A 19,002-nucleotide genomic window follows, 5' to 3' on the forward strand; every position below is an offset into this window, starting at 1 on the left:
CCTCGAAATCAACAATCTCCAGCACAGCTCAGCTGAACGGGTGCAGAGAGTCACTTATAAATCATAATTGTTCGATTCTGCTTGTTCTGACTCCTGTAGATTCATGGTTCTCTGTTCGAGATGAATCCTGCTGCAGCGGGCCGACTGAACCGTGTCGCTCCTTTTGGTACAAAGTTCAGCCTCTCAAGCCATTTGAATGTTTCCATGACACTGATTGTTAAGAAATCACAAACAAGCCTCAGATACACGAACGATGTGTGAACGTTGTTCTTTCAATCGTTTTATTTTCAGATTATGTTACACGCTATATGTTACCCTCAGATAGAAAAGTACATTCCATAACGGCTAACTATACAAGCAGTCACACACTAAACACATAAATACAAATAGAAACACACAAACAGATATTTGTAAGTATTTGTAGCATTAAAGGTCAGAGGTCAGCTCTCAGTGAGAACAAGCAAACACCTTTGAGTCGTCTGAAGTGAACTGGGAATGTGTTGCTTCATGAAGCTCCCGTGAGTCTGTGACACGAACCGCACAGCCTGAACTCTCCCGCCGCTTTATTGCGGCAATAATTGAGCAGAGAGGTTTTAAAAGTCTCGTCCTGCTGCCGGCGGCGTCACTGCAGGAGGACGCTGTCGAGGTAAACGCGTCTGTCTGATTGAAGACATTTCTCTGTCTGAATGTTTCCTACGGTGCATGACGTTGATTGACGATCAGATTTGACAATAATCGAAGATATTCAAATCTGAAACATAAAAAACCTTCTTCTTACTATTTGTTGTTGCTGGAGAAGGTTTCCAGTCATATTTTAATATTGTATTGAAGTAATAATACTTGAATAGGCATCCAGTTGTTCAAAATGTAATATTTGCCGAAATTATGCATCTTGTTTGGCGCTGAGCCTTTTTATTCTTTTACATGAAGCGATACAATGTGTCATTTTTATTAAATATGTATTCTTTGCATCATGTGTTTTATAGTATCAGTTATCAGAAATATCCTGCATGATCTGCTCAACAAAATATATGAAACGTGCTGCATCATATCATCATGTAATTTAAGTAAAACTAGTCGTTTGAACAAAATGCAACTTCGTACTCGATATTACTTTCATGTAAAGATACAAAGTTATTGATTTATTGCTGATGTCACAGATTCAATTTCATTCACATCTGCTCAGATTTCTTTCTTTCAGTCATTTTCTGTATGATTCTGCATGTTGGTAACTGAGATGATCCTCATTTTAGCATTTAATTATTACTGGGGTCAAACTTTATGAACGATTGGGAGCATACCTCTCAACCTTAAATTACATTTTTTGACATAAAACACATTTTTCAACACGTTTTTCGCCTCCTATTAACACACAAACTCAAAGGTTTTTTTCTATCAACTCCATTGGTCTTCACATAAAAAAACAAAATCATATTTTCACAAAAATAAACGGAATGAAGTATTTTGGTGCCAAAAGCCAACCATCTGTGTTCAGAAGTATTCAAAGGTTTCAACAGTTAAACAGTTTCAAAACAACTCAGGAAAGTAACTTTATGAATTGTTACATTGTAATAACTGCTCAGCTTTTATATCCTCCTCTTGTTCGTTTCTCAAGATTACGAACACTTTAACTTTTCTCCCTTTCGTTATTCTTTTCACAAATATTGTTGTAAACATAATGAGTCGATCAGCTTCCAAAGGAGGAGGCGACCACGCACCCCTCGCCCTGTGTGCCATTACTTTGGTACGTTTGATGAGTTTAGTGTCAAACTGAATCCCGGGATGCTGACGTGTTGTTGTTGTTGTTGTTGTTGTTGTTGTCTAGATGAGGTGGTGTGTGGCTGTTGTCTCGGTGGTGCTGCAGCTCTGCAGCCCAGCGCTGCAGTCTGACCCGCTGCTCTACGTGGCCCGGCTGCAGGACGGGAGAGAGCGACCCGGCCGTGAGTCTTCATGAGCACGAACTGGAAACATGATATATTTACAACGAGAGGGAACAAGTGTCCTCTCTCGCAGTGTTCACCAAAGTGTATCCGCCGGTGAGTCGGATCCTCTCTGAAATGTGAAGGCTTCTTCCCCTGTCTTCACCTGCCAACGTAGCCTCACACAACGACTCTGACATCTCACCAATGATGTTCCTGCAAAAGTCCAGCAACACGTGATCATTTCTCTTCGTCGCATGAACGCAGTCTTTTCAAAATGAACTTCTGTCCTCGCAGGAAACAACTCAGTTAAGTTGAGGCAACAAATATACTGAGTCAAAGAAAAGTATGCAAGTTTCGTGACAAATAAATCATCGTTGACTTCTCGCGGGAACAAACAGGCTGAAAGATCGCTTTTTGTTGGACCCATCTACGAATTACGACGCATTCTTTTTCGTAGGAATATCTCCGAACGCTGGAGGAGACCAGCCTGCACCTTTCCATCAAGCTTCATGAGAACATGTAATCCTGCTGTCAAACAACACACAGGCCACTTTATGACAGTGGCTGACCGAAACGTGACATTTTGACTCACGATGTACCTGCTTTCATCTGCATGTCGTGCATCAGGCATTCCCTCAAACTCTCAGTCGTGCGCATCCTTGAAAATCGACGCTAGACATCCGCAAGAAGCAGGTATTTTGGTCAATGTAGTCTCCTGAAAAGAATCAGTTTTATACTAAAACCAGTTTCTCCTCCTTTCTTTCCAGAGCTGAACCCCACGCTGGAAGATGTTGTCCCTTCCAGGGAAGTCATCCAACCTCCTAAATTCAGAGAGATCCCAGAAAGCGAGACGACCTCTCACTCCTCCCCCATGTTCGGTGAACACGCCAACCTCAAGTGGGTGACGTGGAGCGGCCACCTCCCAAACGGCTCCGTCGCCATCTTCAACGGCTACGCCCAACGCACCGACTACGTGTGCAAAGTCAACTGCGAGGCCGGCTTCTACTCGCCCAGCAAAGGGAACCTCTGCCGGTACCCGTACGCCGACAAGGAGTACGCGTCCTCCGAGTTTGAAATGCTGGTCAACGTGGACCACTTTGAGTTCCTGGAGTGGGTTGAAGACTCGTACGGGTCGGTCCCGGGTTACGCCGTCAAAACCTGCCGGGACTCGGACATCTTTGTGGGCAAAAACAAGTACGGTCTCGGCAAAGTGGTGAGCCAACACGAGGCCTTCTTCCTCCCCTGGGAGGGCGATGAGTACTGGTACAAGAGGTACCAGGTTCTGGCCATCAACAGGGACGGCTACAGCCAGCACATCTCTCACGTGGTGTACGGCATCGACCAGATGGAGCTCTTCCACCATCCTCCCGAGGCCCTGCAGCTCGCCAAAGTCACCAACCTGGAGTGCAGAGCCGTGGCGAAGACGGTGACACTGGAGAAGACCAGCTCGGTGGGGAAGACCTGGGACATCGGCAGAGAGACCCGCAACGGCTCCGTCTCCACCATGCAGGCCAAGGTGCCCATCCTCGGCCCGGGGACCGTGGACTTCACCAAGGAGCAGAAGGTGACCTTCTCGGAGGGGACCAGCGTGGTGGACTCCATCGGTCACTCCGTCTCCGTGGAGCTGCTGGTCCCGCCCAACCACTCGTGCGCCGTGAGGATGGACGGCAGGAAGATGACGGCCGACATCCCGTTCACCGGCAGGCTGAGCAGGACCAACCACAACGGAGACACCCACTGGACGTACATCACGGGCATCTACGACGGCGTGAGCGTCGGAGAGATCAACGCCGTGGTGGAGAGGTGTCAGCCAGTGACGGACGCCGTCCCCTGCTCCCCAACTCAAGACTGAGGACTTCAAAAGTGAAGGAAAACTCTGTTTTCAAAATAAAATACAATCATGAATGTAAAGGTGTTTCTTTGTATTCTTTGAGAGAAAAATATTGAAAGTAATTTTTCAGTTATTTAATGTATTTCTTGTCAAGTTACAACGATGAACTATTTTTTAAATCCGTGTCTGAAGATATGGCATCAATATTTTGTAACAACATTGAAATAAAGTAAATTAGAAACAATACAAAACCATTGGTTATTTATATACAATATTTATTTAAATCAGTCACTCAACATTTCTCATTAAACCAAACCTGTATATCTATATATATATATGTATATATATATATATATGTATATATTTATATATATATATATATATATACATATATATATATATGTTATATTGGGGGTTAAAAGTGGTTTATTTTGATGTACTATACATCACTTCAGTGACAGGATAAGTAATACTAAGACAGTAAATACATATATTTGTATATTGACCAGGCCACCACCAAGGCCCAATTAATTGCAAATGAGTTGCTCATAACACACTAAACTCTGGCAATGTTCTTTTAAATGTCCCAAAGTGATCTACTACAGCAGGGGATTTGATGAACTGCTGATTAGCTGCAGGTGTGTTTCACCACGAACATCACAGGTGTGGTGTTGCTGCCACACTGACACTTTACTTTGTCGTTGAACACACAGACCCTGACATAGCACATTTCAACAGCAAGGCAATTCAAAGTGCTTCACTTAAAACCATTAAAAGCATCAAAACGTTTATGTTGCTTCTGAAGAAACATATCTATGATGTAATTCTCGGTCCCCCCGCTAGGGGGTGCTGTAGGCCAACAGAGGAGGAAGTACCATGACGTCTTTGCAGCTCTCGTTGACTTACATGAGAGGCTCGACAGGACGAGCGGCTAATGTGACCTCACATGAGACCCGGGAACAGCTCAGCGCTGAACATAAACTCTCAGCTTGTTTGTTATCAGTTCGTTTGTCAGCCTCTCCGGTTTTAACGCATTTAGCGGTTGTTTCTTAATGTGTGTCCGCTGGTGTTGCGCTTGTCTTGAGTTAGCCAACGAGCTACAGGAAGCTAACCTTAGCAAGCTAGCTAAGCTAAGCTACTTCCACACACTTGTGACACAAATACAATGTAAAAAAAGGAGTTTCAGAAAATTAAATTAGGCAAAATACAGATGAATATAGATCACAGCAAGATACAGATACACATAGCTAAATCTTAAGTTCAAGTCTATTGAATCCCATTCATAAATCAGTGTATTTAATGAATGATCATGAAGGTTTAATGATAGTAAACGTTGCTTCATCATCAGGTGAAAACAGCTGACTGTCCTTATTCATGAGCCGATCGACAGAAGTCTCCGTTTTAACGCGTTTCTGTCGTGTTTTGTCGCTGTTGTTGAAGAAGCTGCTGAACTTTGTCACAATGAGGAAACTTTTAACGAGACTCATCAACAGAGTTCTGCTGAGTAAGCTGTTTACACCAGCGATGGGCGGTGAAGCAGAAATACACACAGAAGGACGAAGAAGGTTGGTAAGTACATATAATATATATTTATATATATATATACAATGAAAAGCTCACATCAGAGAGATTTGATGCAAACTGAGAAAACACAAGACAGACTAAATGTAAGTTGAATCCTCTGTTCCTAACTTATTTGACCTCCTCTGTGTGTTAACTTCTCTCTGAGTCCCGTTGAAGCCAGACAGATGAAGCTGTGTGTGTGTGTGTGTGTGTGTGTGTGTGTGTGTGTGTGTGTGTGTGTGTGTGTGTGTGTGTGTGTGTGTGTGTGTGTGTGTGTGTGTGTGTGTGTGTGTGTGTAGAGACACAACACAATGTCTGTAGTGTGTCAGCAGCCACAGAGTCCAACACACAGAGGCCTGTAGTGTCTGTGGACCAGTACCATCAGTACGAGGCTGCACATCTGCTTCTGTTTCTATTAGAGGAACATCTGGCATCGAAGCAGCACGAATACATTTCTCTCTTTTATTGTGATATGTCTTAATTATCTCATTAAACTTAATTCAACAGTAGCTGTACTGTATATAATAATAATAATAATCTTTATTTGCACATTTCATACAGACGTAGCTCAAAGTGCCGTACATTTAAAAATAAATAAAATCAGATGTGTGTGTGTGTGTGTGTGTGACAGGTGGTGGGGCTGGGTAACCCGGGGATGGAGGGTACCAGACACAGCGTCGGCATGGCGGTGCTCGCCGCGCTCGCCGCCCGCCTCGGCGTGGCTGACCGTTGGCGCGGCGACAAGCACGTGTCCGGTGAGGTCATCGTGGTGTCGCCCGTGGTGCTGCTCCGCCCACAGCTGCTCATGAACCTCAACGGGGTGTCGGTGGCCAAGGCCGGTGAGGTCATCGTGTGTGTGAGACGTCATCGTGTGTGTGTGTGTGTGTGTGTGTGTGAGGTCATCGTGTGTGTGTTTATCTTTTTATTAATATCCTGAACTCTGAATCTTAATCAAAGCTGATGAAAATTATTTGTTTTAATCAATTTCGTCGATGGACAGAAACTCTAAAGTGTGTGTTCGTCCTCTCCAGCTGGTAAATTCGGCATCAGGCCTGAAGACATCGTGCTGGTCCACGATGAGCTGGACAAACCTCTGGGGAAGGTCGTCATCAAACACGGAGGAAGTGCCCGGTGGGTTTCCTGTTTCCTGTTTCTGTCGTCTCAGGTCGTCCACGCTGCGGTTCAAGCGTCTGGGGAAACTTAATAATCATAATAATGTAGAGCTGCAATGAATAATCGATTAGTCATCAACTATTTTTATTTCATTTATTTCATTTATTTCATTTATTTCATTTATTTCATTTATTTCATTTATTTCATTTATTTCATTTATTTTATTTATTTTATTTATTTTATTTATTTCATTTATTTCATTTATTTTTATTTATTTTTGTTTTTTATTTTTTTTAATCTTTATATATATATATTTTCAGTTATTATTGTCTTGCTTCTTGCAAAGATCATAGTGTATCATTTATCATATATATTTTATCATATTTATTAATCAGATAGTTATAGTCTTTCTATAATGCATTAAAATCAGTTATGATGCATTATAGTGTTGTTATAAGTTACTATAAGTGGTCTTTGTTTGCTTAAAATTCATTTTCTTGCATATATTTAAAGATATGTATTCCTTAAAGCAAACCACGACCACTTATAGTAACTCCTAATCACATCACAATGCATGATGACAGTGATTACATGACATTATATAAAGGTTGTAATGGATTATAACACACAAAGAGAATAAGCAGAAGTGGTGACGTGTGATGACACTAAAGTGACGTCATCGTTCTGCTTCCTCAGAGGTCACAACGGAGTGCGCTCGTGTGTCGACTGCCTCCAGACGGACGTGAGTGATTCTGATGTTCAGTGTGTGAGATACATGCAGGCAGACAGCAGTTAAATAAATATATATATATTCACAGTAGAACTAGAAACTAACATTTAACTTTACGTTTGTTTGCTGCTGAAAACACTGAAATAAAAGACAAAGAAATGATTTTGTCCTTTTAAATGTAAAAGCACTGAACAGCAGAATGTCTTCCATTGAATCCTGGTCTCTGACGCAGGTGATGTGCAGACTCCGGGTCGGGATCGGCCGTCCGGCGGGGAAGACGCCCGTGGAGCGATACGTCCTGGGCCGGTTCTCCTCGGAGGAGAAGAAGGTTCTGGACTCGGTTCTGGCTCAGAGCGTGGACCTCCTCCTCTCCCAGCTCGCCCTGCGGGACTCCCAGCCCCCCTCCTCACCAGCAGGGGGCGGGCGAGCGGCGGCGCCGAGGGGGAAGGAGACGAAGAGCTCTTCGTCTTCATCTCCAGCTGCTGCTGCTGCTCAGAGCTGAGGCTCAAGAACATGAACGTCCACAGAGACGATCTCTGAGACGGAGACGTTTCTGCAGATCAACACGACGGATCCTTCAACCGGAGCCCAGGTTTCACCTCAAAGAACCGGCTCCAACCTCCTCTAGCAGCACAGCTGCACCCACATCTGTGCTCTTACCTTCTGCTTTTGTCTGAGTGTTGGCTGACGTTGATGACTCACAAACATGCAGACAAGCTTTCAGAAAACAAATGTTTTGTCAGAAGTTTTTCTCTTCATTTGTCTTTTTTTAAACGTCAGATCGCTCATGAACTCTGTGGTTGTTTGTCACTGTGTGGATTTTGAAGCTCATACTGATGCAGGTTTATTATTATTATTATTTGTTGTGATTGAAATCATAAATGTAAAGGACTGCTGCCTTGCTGTAAATAAAGAAGTAAAAATGTCACTTCCATTTGTTTTTTATGGAGCCGTTACGTGTCGTCTGATGTCTTCCAGAAAAGTTACTTCTCAACACGAGTCAGTTTCAGCTCCTCACATGAATACAGTCTTTTCAAAATAAACTTCCGGCTTCACAGGAAACTACTTGTGTTTAAAAGAAGGTGGAAGTGCGAGCGTACGATTGGTTCCTGGGTTCTTCACTGTGGCCGACACTGATCTGTGATCAGCTGCTTTCAGAGGATTCATCAGCAGCAAACTACAGTCCCAGTGATGTGTACCAGCAGGAGACACAACTCTTTACGACCAGAGACCAGAGCAGAGAGTGTGGAGGAAGTTTGAGTGAACAGACTCAAGTGATGCAGCTCGAGAGTCAAACGGGAAGGAAAACAACAAAACGCTCAATTTCTCCTCTTTTGGCCCCCTCACATCCTGCTCTCTTCCATCTTCTGAGTCTTTTGGCTAAAAAGAAAAACCAACCATATTGATCCCGCCCCCCCCCGCCTCCTTTTCCCGATTGTCACACTAATTACACTCTTCATCAATTAGGCGACTTTAATGAGTTGCATCCAGTCAAGAGGCGCAATGCATTCTCTCACACAGCAGAGAATGCCGGAGGAGGTGTGTGTGTGTGTGTGTGTGTGTGTGTGTGTGTGTGTGTGTGTGTGTGTGTGTGTGTGTGTGTGTGTGTGTGTGTGGGGGCATATAACAGAGTGGAGAAGAGGCGGCTGAATGAGGGGAATCAATACAAAGGAGGCCGGTAGATTGCGACGGAGGGCTGAGGAAGAAAGGCAGGCGAGAAACAAAAGGGGCCGAACATTGTTGAGACCCGGTTTGTTTGAGGCCTTCTGTCCCGCTGCAGCTCAGAGTCACAATGGCTGCAGGGACACACTTGTGGACATGAGGAGGAGGAGGAGGCCCCCCCCCCCCGTTGAGCCTCCATCGGGCCACTTTCCCAGCCCTCCTCGCTGGTCAGCAAGCTTCACCGACGGCTTTCAATAACTTTTCTTCTGCAGGAGGTCAGAGGTCAGCAGTGGGGCTGGACACCTGGACCCTAAAATTTATTCAGGAATGGGACCCCCCCCCCCCCCCCCCCCCCCCACCGCCACGCACTATGGCCGGGCGTAGCTGGGCCAACAGTGGCCTGGTGGGGGGTCTTCCCACAGTGGAGCTAACTCTGCAGAAACACAAAACAAGCCCACTGATGATGGGGAGGATGATGAAGAGCATACACACATTCACACTCCTACAGCTCTGATCGGTATTTTTAAGCCACGATGGCGGCGCTGCTCCAGTGATCTCCATGTCGTGATGTTGGTCAGTTCTCCGACTGAAATATCTCAACATCTAACAAACAAAATGTGGTTCAGACATTCATGGTCCCGACTGACAACATCCGACTGGCTTCTGCTCCAATTAAAGCTGCATTCTCTCTAGTGTCCACCAGGGGGCGACTCCTCTGGTTGTATAGAAGTCTATGAGAAAATGACTCTACTTCTCTCTTGATTTATTACCTCAGTAAACATTGTAAACATGAGTTTATGTCTCAATCTCTAGTTTCAAGTCTTCTTCAATACAGCATGATGTTCATTTAGTACATTATGCTCCATTTAGAGTCACACAGACCATAAAGCAGGGGATGCTTTAGGGCGGGGCTACTGTGATTGACAGGTCTCTATGAGCATCTCTACGTCACTCCTCCTCAGTCCAGATATGATCACTTCCGTTCATTGGTGAACATGGCGACGGCAGAATCAAAGAAGACATAACGTCAACGCGGTAACCTGGCCAGATCTTACACATTTAAACACCATCAGTTAAAAACACACATCACATGACGGCATGTTTAGCGGGCGGTAGGGCTGTGACTATTCATATATATAAATATATATATGTAGATATATATATTTATATATATCTATATATAGATATATGGATGGGAAATATTAAAATATACATTTGAAAATGAGTCAGGATCTCTCGGCTTTTTCTGCTTTGTGTCCCTCAACTTTATGGAAGTGCAACACTACAGAGTGTCCCCATATCTATTAATAATAGTGGTTTTTAATAGCATGTATTTGTGTTGTTTTACAGCATATTGTGCTTTCAGTCCCTTTTAAATGATGTATGTTGTCCTCTGATTGTGATCTCTTGCAGGTGGAAATAAGGTAATATGTAAATGCATATATATAATATTCCTGACATTGACTCATGTGTCTCTACAGCCCAGAACAGTGACCTGAGCGTGCTTCATGTTATTTTGATCCCCGTTAGTCTTCAGATATAAACGCTCATGATGTCCCTTTAATATTAATATAAGGCCTGAGCAGCTCTTTGCAGTGACCTTAATGCCTTTGATCTCCTGCTGTATTACTGGAATGTCCCCGTAGGGACCGTAGTGTCCTTCAGTATCACCACACTGTCCTCTATGTTTTTCTGAAGCCGTCATGGTTTCCCACTGCAGAGCTGGTGTGTTTCAGCGAATCCAGGATCCTTCTTCTCATGCGTCTCTTCCCGATGAGCAAGCATTAATAACGCGTCCCTTCTCCCCTTTCACAGCCATAAGCTCAGTGATCTCGGGCCTCCTGCACTAAATTATTCTTACAGGGCCGTGAAAAGGCAGCAGCGGGGCCTTTAAGAGGCAAATGAGCATCCAAACGTGCAACGTGTTCCCAGCAACGGAAACGTTAGCTCACGAGCACACAGCCGAGCAGGGCAGAGGGAAGGGTCCGCCATCGCCCTGAAGGCAAAGCCTGCTGGGTAATTTATCCTTTAACCCTTGTCTAACTGTTTACACTCGACTCTAAGATGATGGTTCTGTACAGCAAAGAGATTCTCATGCTGGGTTATCACCGTGTGATGTCAGTTTGAGAAGCCAACACAGATACATTCTAATCATTGTTTCATTGTTTCATACCCAAAATCACAAGTGTTATTACAAGAGTTATGTTCTCATAATTTAGATATATTTATGCTTTTAACGTTGCTCAGCATCTCCACGCCTCACGTTTTCCATCCATCTCCGATGCAGGAAGTAGTTAACCCTTTATGTAGGATAACATACGATACGTATGACATCTTACTTTACGAGTTACTCATCATTTTTCGTGCGTTTTTTTCTACGCAAATCAACGTTGAGTTCTCATTTTACACGGGGAACGAACAGCGGTGTCCTGGATATAATATCATATTTGCAGTCTTAATACTTCCTTGTTCATGATTAAGTATTAGCCCGTGTTGTCTAAACCTAACAAAGTAGTTTCCTTTCCTAAACTTTACGAAGTAGTTGTGTTGTCTAGGCCTAACTACAGTAGTTGTGCTGTCTAAACCTAACTACAGTAATTGTGTTGTCTAAGCCTAACTACAGTAGTTGTGTTGTCTAAGCCTAACTACAGTAGTTGTGTTGTCTAAGCCTAACTACAGTAGTTGTGCTGTCTAAACCTAACTACAGTAATTGTGTTGTCTAAGCCTAACTACAGTAGTTGTGTTGTCTAGGCCTAACTACAGTAGTTGTGTTGTCTAAGCCTAACTACTGTAGTTGTGTTGTCTAAACCTAACTACAGTAGTTGTGTTGTCTGAACCTAACTACAGGAGTTGTGTTGTCTGAACCTAACTACAGTAGTTGTGTTGTCTGAACCTAACTACAGTAGTTGTGTTGTCGAAACCTAACTACAGTAGTTGTGTTGTCTAAACCTAACTACAGTAGTTGTGTTGTCTGAACCTAACTACAGTAGTTGTGTTGTCTAATCCTAACTACAGTAGTTGTGTTGTCTAAGCCTAACTACAGTAGTTGTGTTGTCTGAACCTAACTACAGTAGTTGTGTTGTCTGAACCTAACTACAGTAGTTGTGTTGTCTGAACCTAACTACAGTAGTTGTGTTGTCTGAACCTAACTACAGTAGTTGTGTTGTCTGAACCTAACTACAGTAGTTGTGTTGTCTAAACCTAACTACAGTAGTTGTGTTGTCTAAACCTAACTACAGTAGTTGTGTTGTCTAAACCTAACTACAATAGTTGTGTTGTCTGAACCTAACTACAGTAGTTGTGTTGTCTGAACCTAACTACAGTAGTTGTGTTGTCTAAGCCTAACTACAGTAGTTGTGTTGTCTAAGCCTAACTACAGTAGTTGTGTTGTCTAAGCCTAACTACAGTAGTTGTGTTGTCTAAGCCTAACTACAGTAGTTGTGTTGTCTAATCCTATAACTGAGCCCGTTCTGAGGGGTCACATGACACGAAAAGTCTGGTAAAATGTATTCGTGCGAGACGTGATCAATTATATAAATTAGGGAAACAGCACTTTGAGAAAGTCTCTCGTCAAAGACTTTCATGTTGTTTTGTTCAAACGAAAAGTGACGGAAATATTTGAGTAGTTTGACAAACAAATAAAACCTACTTTCACACCGAGATGGGCTCTTGTGATTTTTGGTCCTCATGAGTACCCTTACTCTTATTATCGTCGCTTAATGCTGTTCTCATCATCCAATTTAATCTGTTGGCAGATTTCCTATTTTGAGTTGCTTCTATTGTAGCACAAACAATGTTATATTCGTGCACAATCGACCTTTCAGTCCCGCCCTTCGGAAATATTTTTTAGGAAGTGCATTTAGTGACAGTGTGGGCTCCGCTGTAATGTAGCACTGACAGCTTGACAGAGTTCATAACTTAGTCACGAACAGCTTTCTGTCTCATCTGCATCTATCAGTATTGATTAATAATCAATAAAGGATAAAGGCTTTGATGATGTTTTGTCTTCGGTTTGTGTTTGATTGATAGATCAGGTAGATTTGTGATCATCTAATTAACCAATAAAAAGTGTTTTTTGATTGTCTTTTGTAGTTAACATCCAGGACGTGATTAGCCTAGCTTAGCACAAACACTGGAAGCAGGGGGGAACTGTTAGCCTAGCTTCATTAAAAGAGAAACAAATGCACATTTCAACAACCTTTAACTGTTTGATTTGCACCTTTTATTGCGTTATTTTTCCTGCTCTGAACTGATTTTAGATTTTAGATTTTGTGGTAACATTGTGTTATTTCTATAACTTTCAAAATAGGATCTAATGAGTGAAATACTGCAGAAGCTGATGTCCTCACTTTATCTACAGAAATAATGTACGTTTGATTACATATGGCTGATTGATTGATCTTGATTGGTGACTGTGGGTCACTTTACTCTCCTTCATCTCGTTAAAAGATTAGAAATATGAGCTTTAATGATTATGTCATTTATTGTAAAACATAAGGAAATAAGGTCTTTGATCGTACACATGAGAAATATACATTTTAATGCAAATGTAAATTTATGATACATGCTCAATAAATAAATATCTTCTTTTAATTTAGTTAGAAACAGTCTCACATTGAGGTCCAGCTGTTCTGGAGCTTTCGAGTAACAAATTATATTTTCTACTAAATAATTCAAATCTAAACTTAAAATATGTATAAATATTTTGTGATTGAGTCCTTTCTTAAAACAAAGTTCAGTCTTTCAAGATTGAAATAACTTAAAGAACAATAAGCACAATAATTAAGCATAAAGCATGAAGATGAATTGAACTTTCGTTTTCCTCTAAATAAGACTCATGTCTGCTGCTCGTGACGCGCACACTTCTGCTCGTTTGTCTGACTTTAAATGGACTTAATGTTCCTTTTGTTTGTTCACCGTCACATCATCAGTGAGGGAGCCTCCAACTGTCCACAGCAGCAGAAAGGACACGTCATCCGCACTCAATGTGTGTGTGTGCGTGTGTGTGTGTGCGTGTTAGAATACAGTGCTTAGGAGGGTTAACAGTGTTTTCATTGTAATTAGAAATTAAGAAAAAAAATAAAAAAATAAGAGAGAGAGAGAAGGAAAAAGAAGACCGTTGTGTCTTTAAGAGGTTTGCTGGTCCTCCACTCGCAGCTGCTCTCTCTCTCTCTCTCTCTCTCTCTCTCTCTCTCTCTCTCTCTCTCTCTCTCTCTCTGTCTCTGTCTCTGTCTCTCTCTCTCTCTCTCTCTCTCTCTCTCTCTCTCTCTCTCTCTCTCTCTCTCTCTCTCTCTCGCTCTCTCTCAGTGCAGATTCATTACTTCTTCTCCTCCTCCTCCTCCCGGGCACAATGGGCATTTATCATCAACCCCCGCGGTGTGTGTGTGTGTGTGTGTGTGTGTGTGTGTGTGTGTGTGTGTGTGTGTGTGTGTGTGTGTGTGTGTGTGTGTGTGGGTGTGTGGGTGTGTGTGTGTGTGTGTGAATGTGTGTGTTTATTCAAATCTCAGTACCAAGAGCGGACCGGCTCCACTCGCTCTCTCTCTCTCTCTCTCTCTCGCTCTCTCTCTGTCGGTGACACGGACGCACCGGGCTTATTGTTGGAGGAGCCCCAGAAAAAGCCCCCCAAAATCGGCCAGTGAGGGAGGAAGGGAGGAAGAGGAGGAGGAGGAGGAGACCCGGAGCCACAGAAGGACACCGGCGGCGGCGGTTGGTGGTTGTTTGTGCCGGCGGCTCGCAGTCCGCTCGCACCCCGTCCTCCCCTGCGACCATCCCGGATCCAGGAGGAGGAGAAGCAGCCTCCAGCCTCCCTGCCCGCTTCCCCTTCCTCCTCCGTCGTCATCCTCTTGTTTCCTCCCGCTGGAGGAGCAGACTGCTCCTGGAACTACACGCGGAGCAGCAGAGCATCATCACGCAACCTGCAACACAATTTCCCGACATATTCTTCTTCTTTTCTGCAGCTTTGTGCAGCTTACAACGAGCTGCTAGATGGTAGTTGCTTATTTTTCTTTTTTTTAGGTTTTTTTAGGGGGGGGGGGGGGGGTGACTACAAGGGGAAGGAAGGATGGAGGAGAGAGATGCGTCTTAACAGGTGCAGATATGGCGGAGAGGAGTTTTTGGGGCAGAAACAAAAAGCCGCTTTGATTCCCGGGATTCCTGTTTCTTCTTCTTCTTCTTCTTCTTCTTCTTCTTCTTCTTCTTCTTCTTCTCCACAAAGTTATTTTCTGTGTTGTTGCTTTTTTTCTCGGCTGCTGTTTTTCCCCTCATCATTTGGAGAGCTCTGCTGAGCTGTGATTGGATAATATGGCCTCTGATGGTGGAACTGTGACTTCAGCCACGGAGGAGCTCCTTGTTACCACACTGTGTTACAGATATATATGTTTCTGTACGTACCTTCATCTCGGCATGTCTGCTGTGAAGACGCGGTGTGTCTCTGAGCTCTCGCTGCTGATTGTCCAAACGCAATTCTTGTGAAATTTCAAATCCAAACCCGAGAATTGTGCCTGGGCATCTGTTGCTGGACGCTCCTCTGCTGCTCCTCTCGCCTTCATTCTCTGCGGGTCGCTCATTCCATTCATTGCTCTTAAAGCACATAATCATCTTATTCCTCTCACATATGTTGCAGGCTTCCTTCTTGCTGCATGAACTTTCATTTTAATAACGGGTTATTTGTGCTCATTTGACGGATGAACTGAATCAGAGTTCATCGCATTTCGTTGCAGGCCAAAAATAACACTGATAAATAAAGAGTGATAATTCCGTACTTTACACGCGGGACGTTTTTCCCGAGTTGTTGGAGTGAAACTAATATCCGCAGCTTCTCTCTTTATTCCCACTTTTTCCTGCAGTAGAAGGTTTATTGTCGCTCCACTGGTGAGCTTTTGTTGCCGCCTTTTGTTGGCGTTTTGGGGGATTATAATTAGCATAATTCTGCAGGAATGTATCATTTTAATTTTGTTTAACAAACCGTGACCTTTCTTTCTCTCCGAGCCTTTCATCCCTTTGATGGAGAGAAAGATGCTGATGGAGAGGAGTCCGCGTGTCCTGATGCTGCTGTTGGTGAATAATAAAGAATGAATGATCATCGGAGGCATCACATCTCATTTGTGTTCCTTGTGTTTTTTTAAGTTCATCTTTCCTGATCATTTGATCTCACGTGCATGCAGATGTCTTGAAAGGTTTATTGTTTTCATTTAAATCTTATTTAATAGTGACGAAGATTAATTGCTTGAAAATAACTCAATTATTATGAATTTGTTTTTTATATAAGAAATGTTTTCTCTTTGTGGTCGAACAGGATTTATGTTTGGTGTTTTTTGGAGTTTCGGTCACGTGACTTCTGAAATGAATCATCAGAAATCAAAAGATGTGAGATCTTTTTAGTTTTATTTCTTTTTGATTAACTGCTCCGTTAAGTAACAATTAATTTCAGTCTAGAAAATGAAAAAAACCTGATAATTACAATCTGATTAATATTTTAAAATATCTTCAACGAGTTCAACCATTTCAATAAGGTGTCATATTAAAATTCACTTCTTGGTGATTTTTTTCTTTGAATTAGATTTATTTATTCATTTAAATTCGTCTCATCTTTGAGGTAAACGTTGAGCTGAAGATATGAAATGTCTTGTGTCTTGGCTTGAATGATGGCGACATGTGAAGGCTCTCAGCAGCAGAGTGAACCGAGCCCGCAGTTTGACTTTGGCCTCCTTGAGTTCTTCAGACAGGGTGTGTTTGATTTCCACACCGCAGCATCACCTCGGCTCGGATGCGTCTCCCCCGCCGGCTAATTTGCTGCTGTAATCCGTCCTCAGCGTAGCCCAGAGGAGCAGAGCAGCTCAGCGGATTAAAAACACTCCAAACACCACCCAAGATGGGGAGAGAGGAACACACACGGGTCGTCTGCTGACCGAGTGTCCCTGAACGCCTCATCGTGACTGGGCCAGAGAGGAGACCATCAGATCACTTTGAGTTCACAGGAGAGCTGGAAATGTAAAAAATATGTTTTCATTTCACAAAAGAATCAATAATTCAAAAGAGGAAATTGTCCCAAAAAGAATTCGGACTGAAGTCTGGTCCTTCACTCCTTCACACAGCTCTGTCTGAGTCCAGACATCCAGAGAAGAAGAGTTTTCACACACAAAATACAAATTAAGTTTCAATTTAAGGAATTATGACCAAATATGAATGTGAATATGTGGCTGAGCTTCATATCTCTCATTGGAGTGGTTTCCATGTTTTTATCAATTGAACCTTTGTTATTATACTGCAGGAAAAAAAACACATCAAATCAGCAACAAGCTTAAAGAAAAGACTGAAACAAAGTCATATATCTGCTCATCACTCGTTCTTTCATTCATTTGATTTTTTAAGAGGCCTGGAAGTTGAAAATGTTCAGTAACTCACCAGAAAAATGTTCTGAAAGTCTGAAAAAAAACACGGAATTTAGTGAAGAAACAGTTTTTCTGTTCAGCGTCTTGCGACCCCTCAGAAGTATCCTGTGTCTCCTTCTGAGGGTCCTGACCCAGAGGTTGGGAACCATTGTCTTATTGCATAACAATCTTTATTCACTCAAACCTTTATTTCAGCCTCATAAAACACTGAGGTCTTCATCATTTGCTGTGATGAAGAGAAATACAAAAAAAAAAACAATTGCACTCTTTTTATTTTAAAGATTTGATGTAAAGACTCAAAAATGTATATTTCAAAAGCAAAAGATGTGATTTTATGTGAATTTTTCTGTCAAAAGAGAGCCAATGACTTCATCAGGGTTCACATGTGTCCGAGGCCACTTCTTCAGGTGCACCAGCAGCTGAGCGCCTCAGAGAGGAAGCGATCGGTATCGGCAGCGATATTGATGACAGAGATATGTTGAGGAAACGATTAGCAGAGCGCGTAATGATCACAGAGGTCATTACGGCCGTTTAACCTCTGCTGACCAGCTTCAGACGGATCGACGGGCCTCCTGCTGGTTTTCTTGTAGCTTTGGACATCATACTTCCTCTTCCTCCTCTTCTTCTTCTGTCGCTTTATGAATCTGACTTCTCATGAAATCACGAGACTTTCTTCGTGTTCAGTCACATTTGACGCGTTTATGAACGTTTCCACAGCCTGCGTGTCTCAAAAGAGAAGCTCTGATGTGTCTCTGTCTTCATCTGCATGTTTTTGTCAGAGGTTAATGTGTCTATTGAGGAGAGGGGGGAGAGGGGGGGAGAGGGGGGAGAGGGGGGGGAGAGGGGGGGAGGATGGGTGGGGGGGTCAACACCGTTAAAATCGTTCAAAAACACGGTTTCCTCTTCCTGTTTCGGCCTCCATGTTGGACGCCGTTCGAGCAGCTCTCGTCCTGCTGTGTTCTGCTCCGGGTCACTCGCTTCCTCCTCCTCCTCCTTCTCCTCCTCCTCCTCCTCCTCCTCCTTCTCCTCCTCCTCCTCCTCCTCCCACCCACCACCACCACCTCCACAGTCACGTGACACTGTGACACGCGCAGACACACACTGTCGCAGAACAAAAAGAGGGAGGATGGAGATGGACATGAAGGGAACCGGATGTGGGCGGAGTGAGGAGGAGGAGGAGGAGGAGGAGGAGGAGGAGGGGGTGTGGGAGCATCACAGGTGACGTCACATCACGACCTTCCCAGCATCCCTCCCTCCCTCCTTTACCATCACACACACACACACACACACACACACACACACACACACACACACACACACACACACACACACACACACACACACACACACACAACAGCATCTCACAGGAAACGTACACGAAAGTCTGTAGCTGGAAAATGACCTCCTGACTCCACGAAGCGGCGCGGCGTCTCGATTAGTGACGAGCGATGACGCCGTGTGTGTGTGTGTGTGTGTGTGTGTGTGTGTGTGTGTGTGTGTTGACAGAACTCATGTGCATCCTCCACAATGTTGACATGAACTGTTGGAGGAGGCGACTCGCCATCGAGTGTGAGCTAGACTGAAATGGGTTTACTCCAACCTCCACACACACACACACACACACACACACACACACACACACACACACACTGCACCACTGTTCAGCACCGGGGCGCTCTGACATCACCGCCTCCTCCTCCCCGCCGGCCAATCGTCTGCTTCTGCTGATTTCAGGCACCGGGCCGCCCCGGTCAGAAGGACGACACGTCGCTGGTCGTCTCCGTCGTTCAG

The 19,002-nt window shown here is 43.6% G+C and overlaps 2 protein-coding genes across 2 annotated transcripts; both read left to right on the forward strand.

Annotated features, from left to right (window-relative positions):
* Positions 1-1,825: 1,825 nt before the first annotated feature.
* On the forward strand, positions 1,826-3,774 carry LOC306778248 (natterin-3-like; the record flags this gene model as incomplete). The annotated part of the gene is made up of 2 exons (XM_079269692.1): positions 1,826-1,940; positions 2,690-3,774. 2 exons carry the CDS (start codon positions 1,826-1,828, stop codon positions 3,772-3,774), a joined length of 1,200 nt encoding a protein of 399 aa, XP_079125818.1.
* A 910-nt stretch (positions 3,775-4,684) lies between these two features.
* On the forward strand, positions 4,685-8,052 carry ptrh1 (peptidyl-tRNA hydrolase 1 homolog). Its single transcript, XM_079270256.1, has 5 exons — positions 4,685-5,322; positions 5,948-6,155; positions 6,348-6,447; positions 7,126-7,171; positions 7,392-8,052. The coding sequence occupies exons 1-5, from the start codon at positions 5,128-5,130 to the stop codon at positions 7,659-7,661; spliced, it is 819 nt and encodes a 272-aa protein (XP_079126382.1). The 5' UTR covers positions 4,685-5,127; the 3' UTR covers positions 7,662-8,052.
* The last annotated feature ends 10,950 nt before the right edge of the window (positions 8,053-19,002 follow it).

Source organism: Melanostigma gelatinosum (genome assembly GCF_949748355.1).
Source record: "Melanostigma gelatinosum genome assembly, chromosome: 6".
NCBI classification, from domain to species: domain Eukaryota; kingdom Metazoa; phylum Chordata; class Actinopteri; order Perciformes; family Zoarcidae; genus Melanostigma; species Melanostigma gelatinosum.

Coding starts and splice junctions, on each gene's coding strand:
- ptrh1 (XM_079270256.1), top strand. CDS start 5,128: ATGAGCCGATCGACAGAAGTCTCCGTTTTAACGCGTTTCTGTCGTGTT. Junction 6,448..7,125: donor AAACACGGAGGAAGTGCCCG/GTGGGTTTCCTG, acceptor CTGCTTCCTCAG/AGGTCACAACGGAGTGCGCT. Junction 7,172..7,391: donor TCGACTGCCTCCAGACGGAC/GTGAGTGATTCT, acceptor TCTCTGACGCAG/GTGATGTGCAGACTCCGGGT.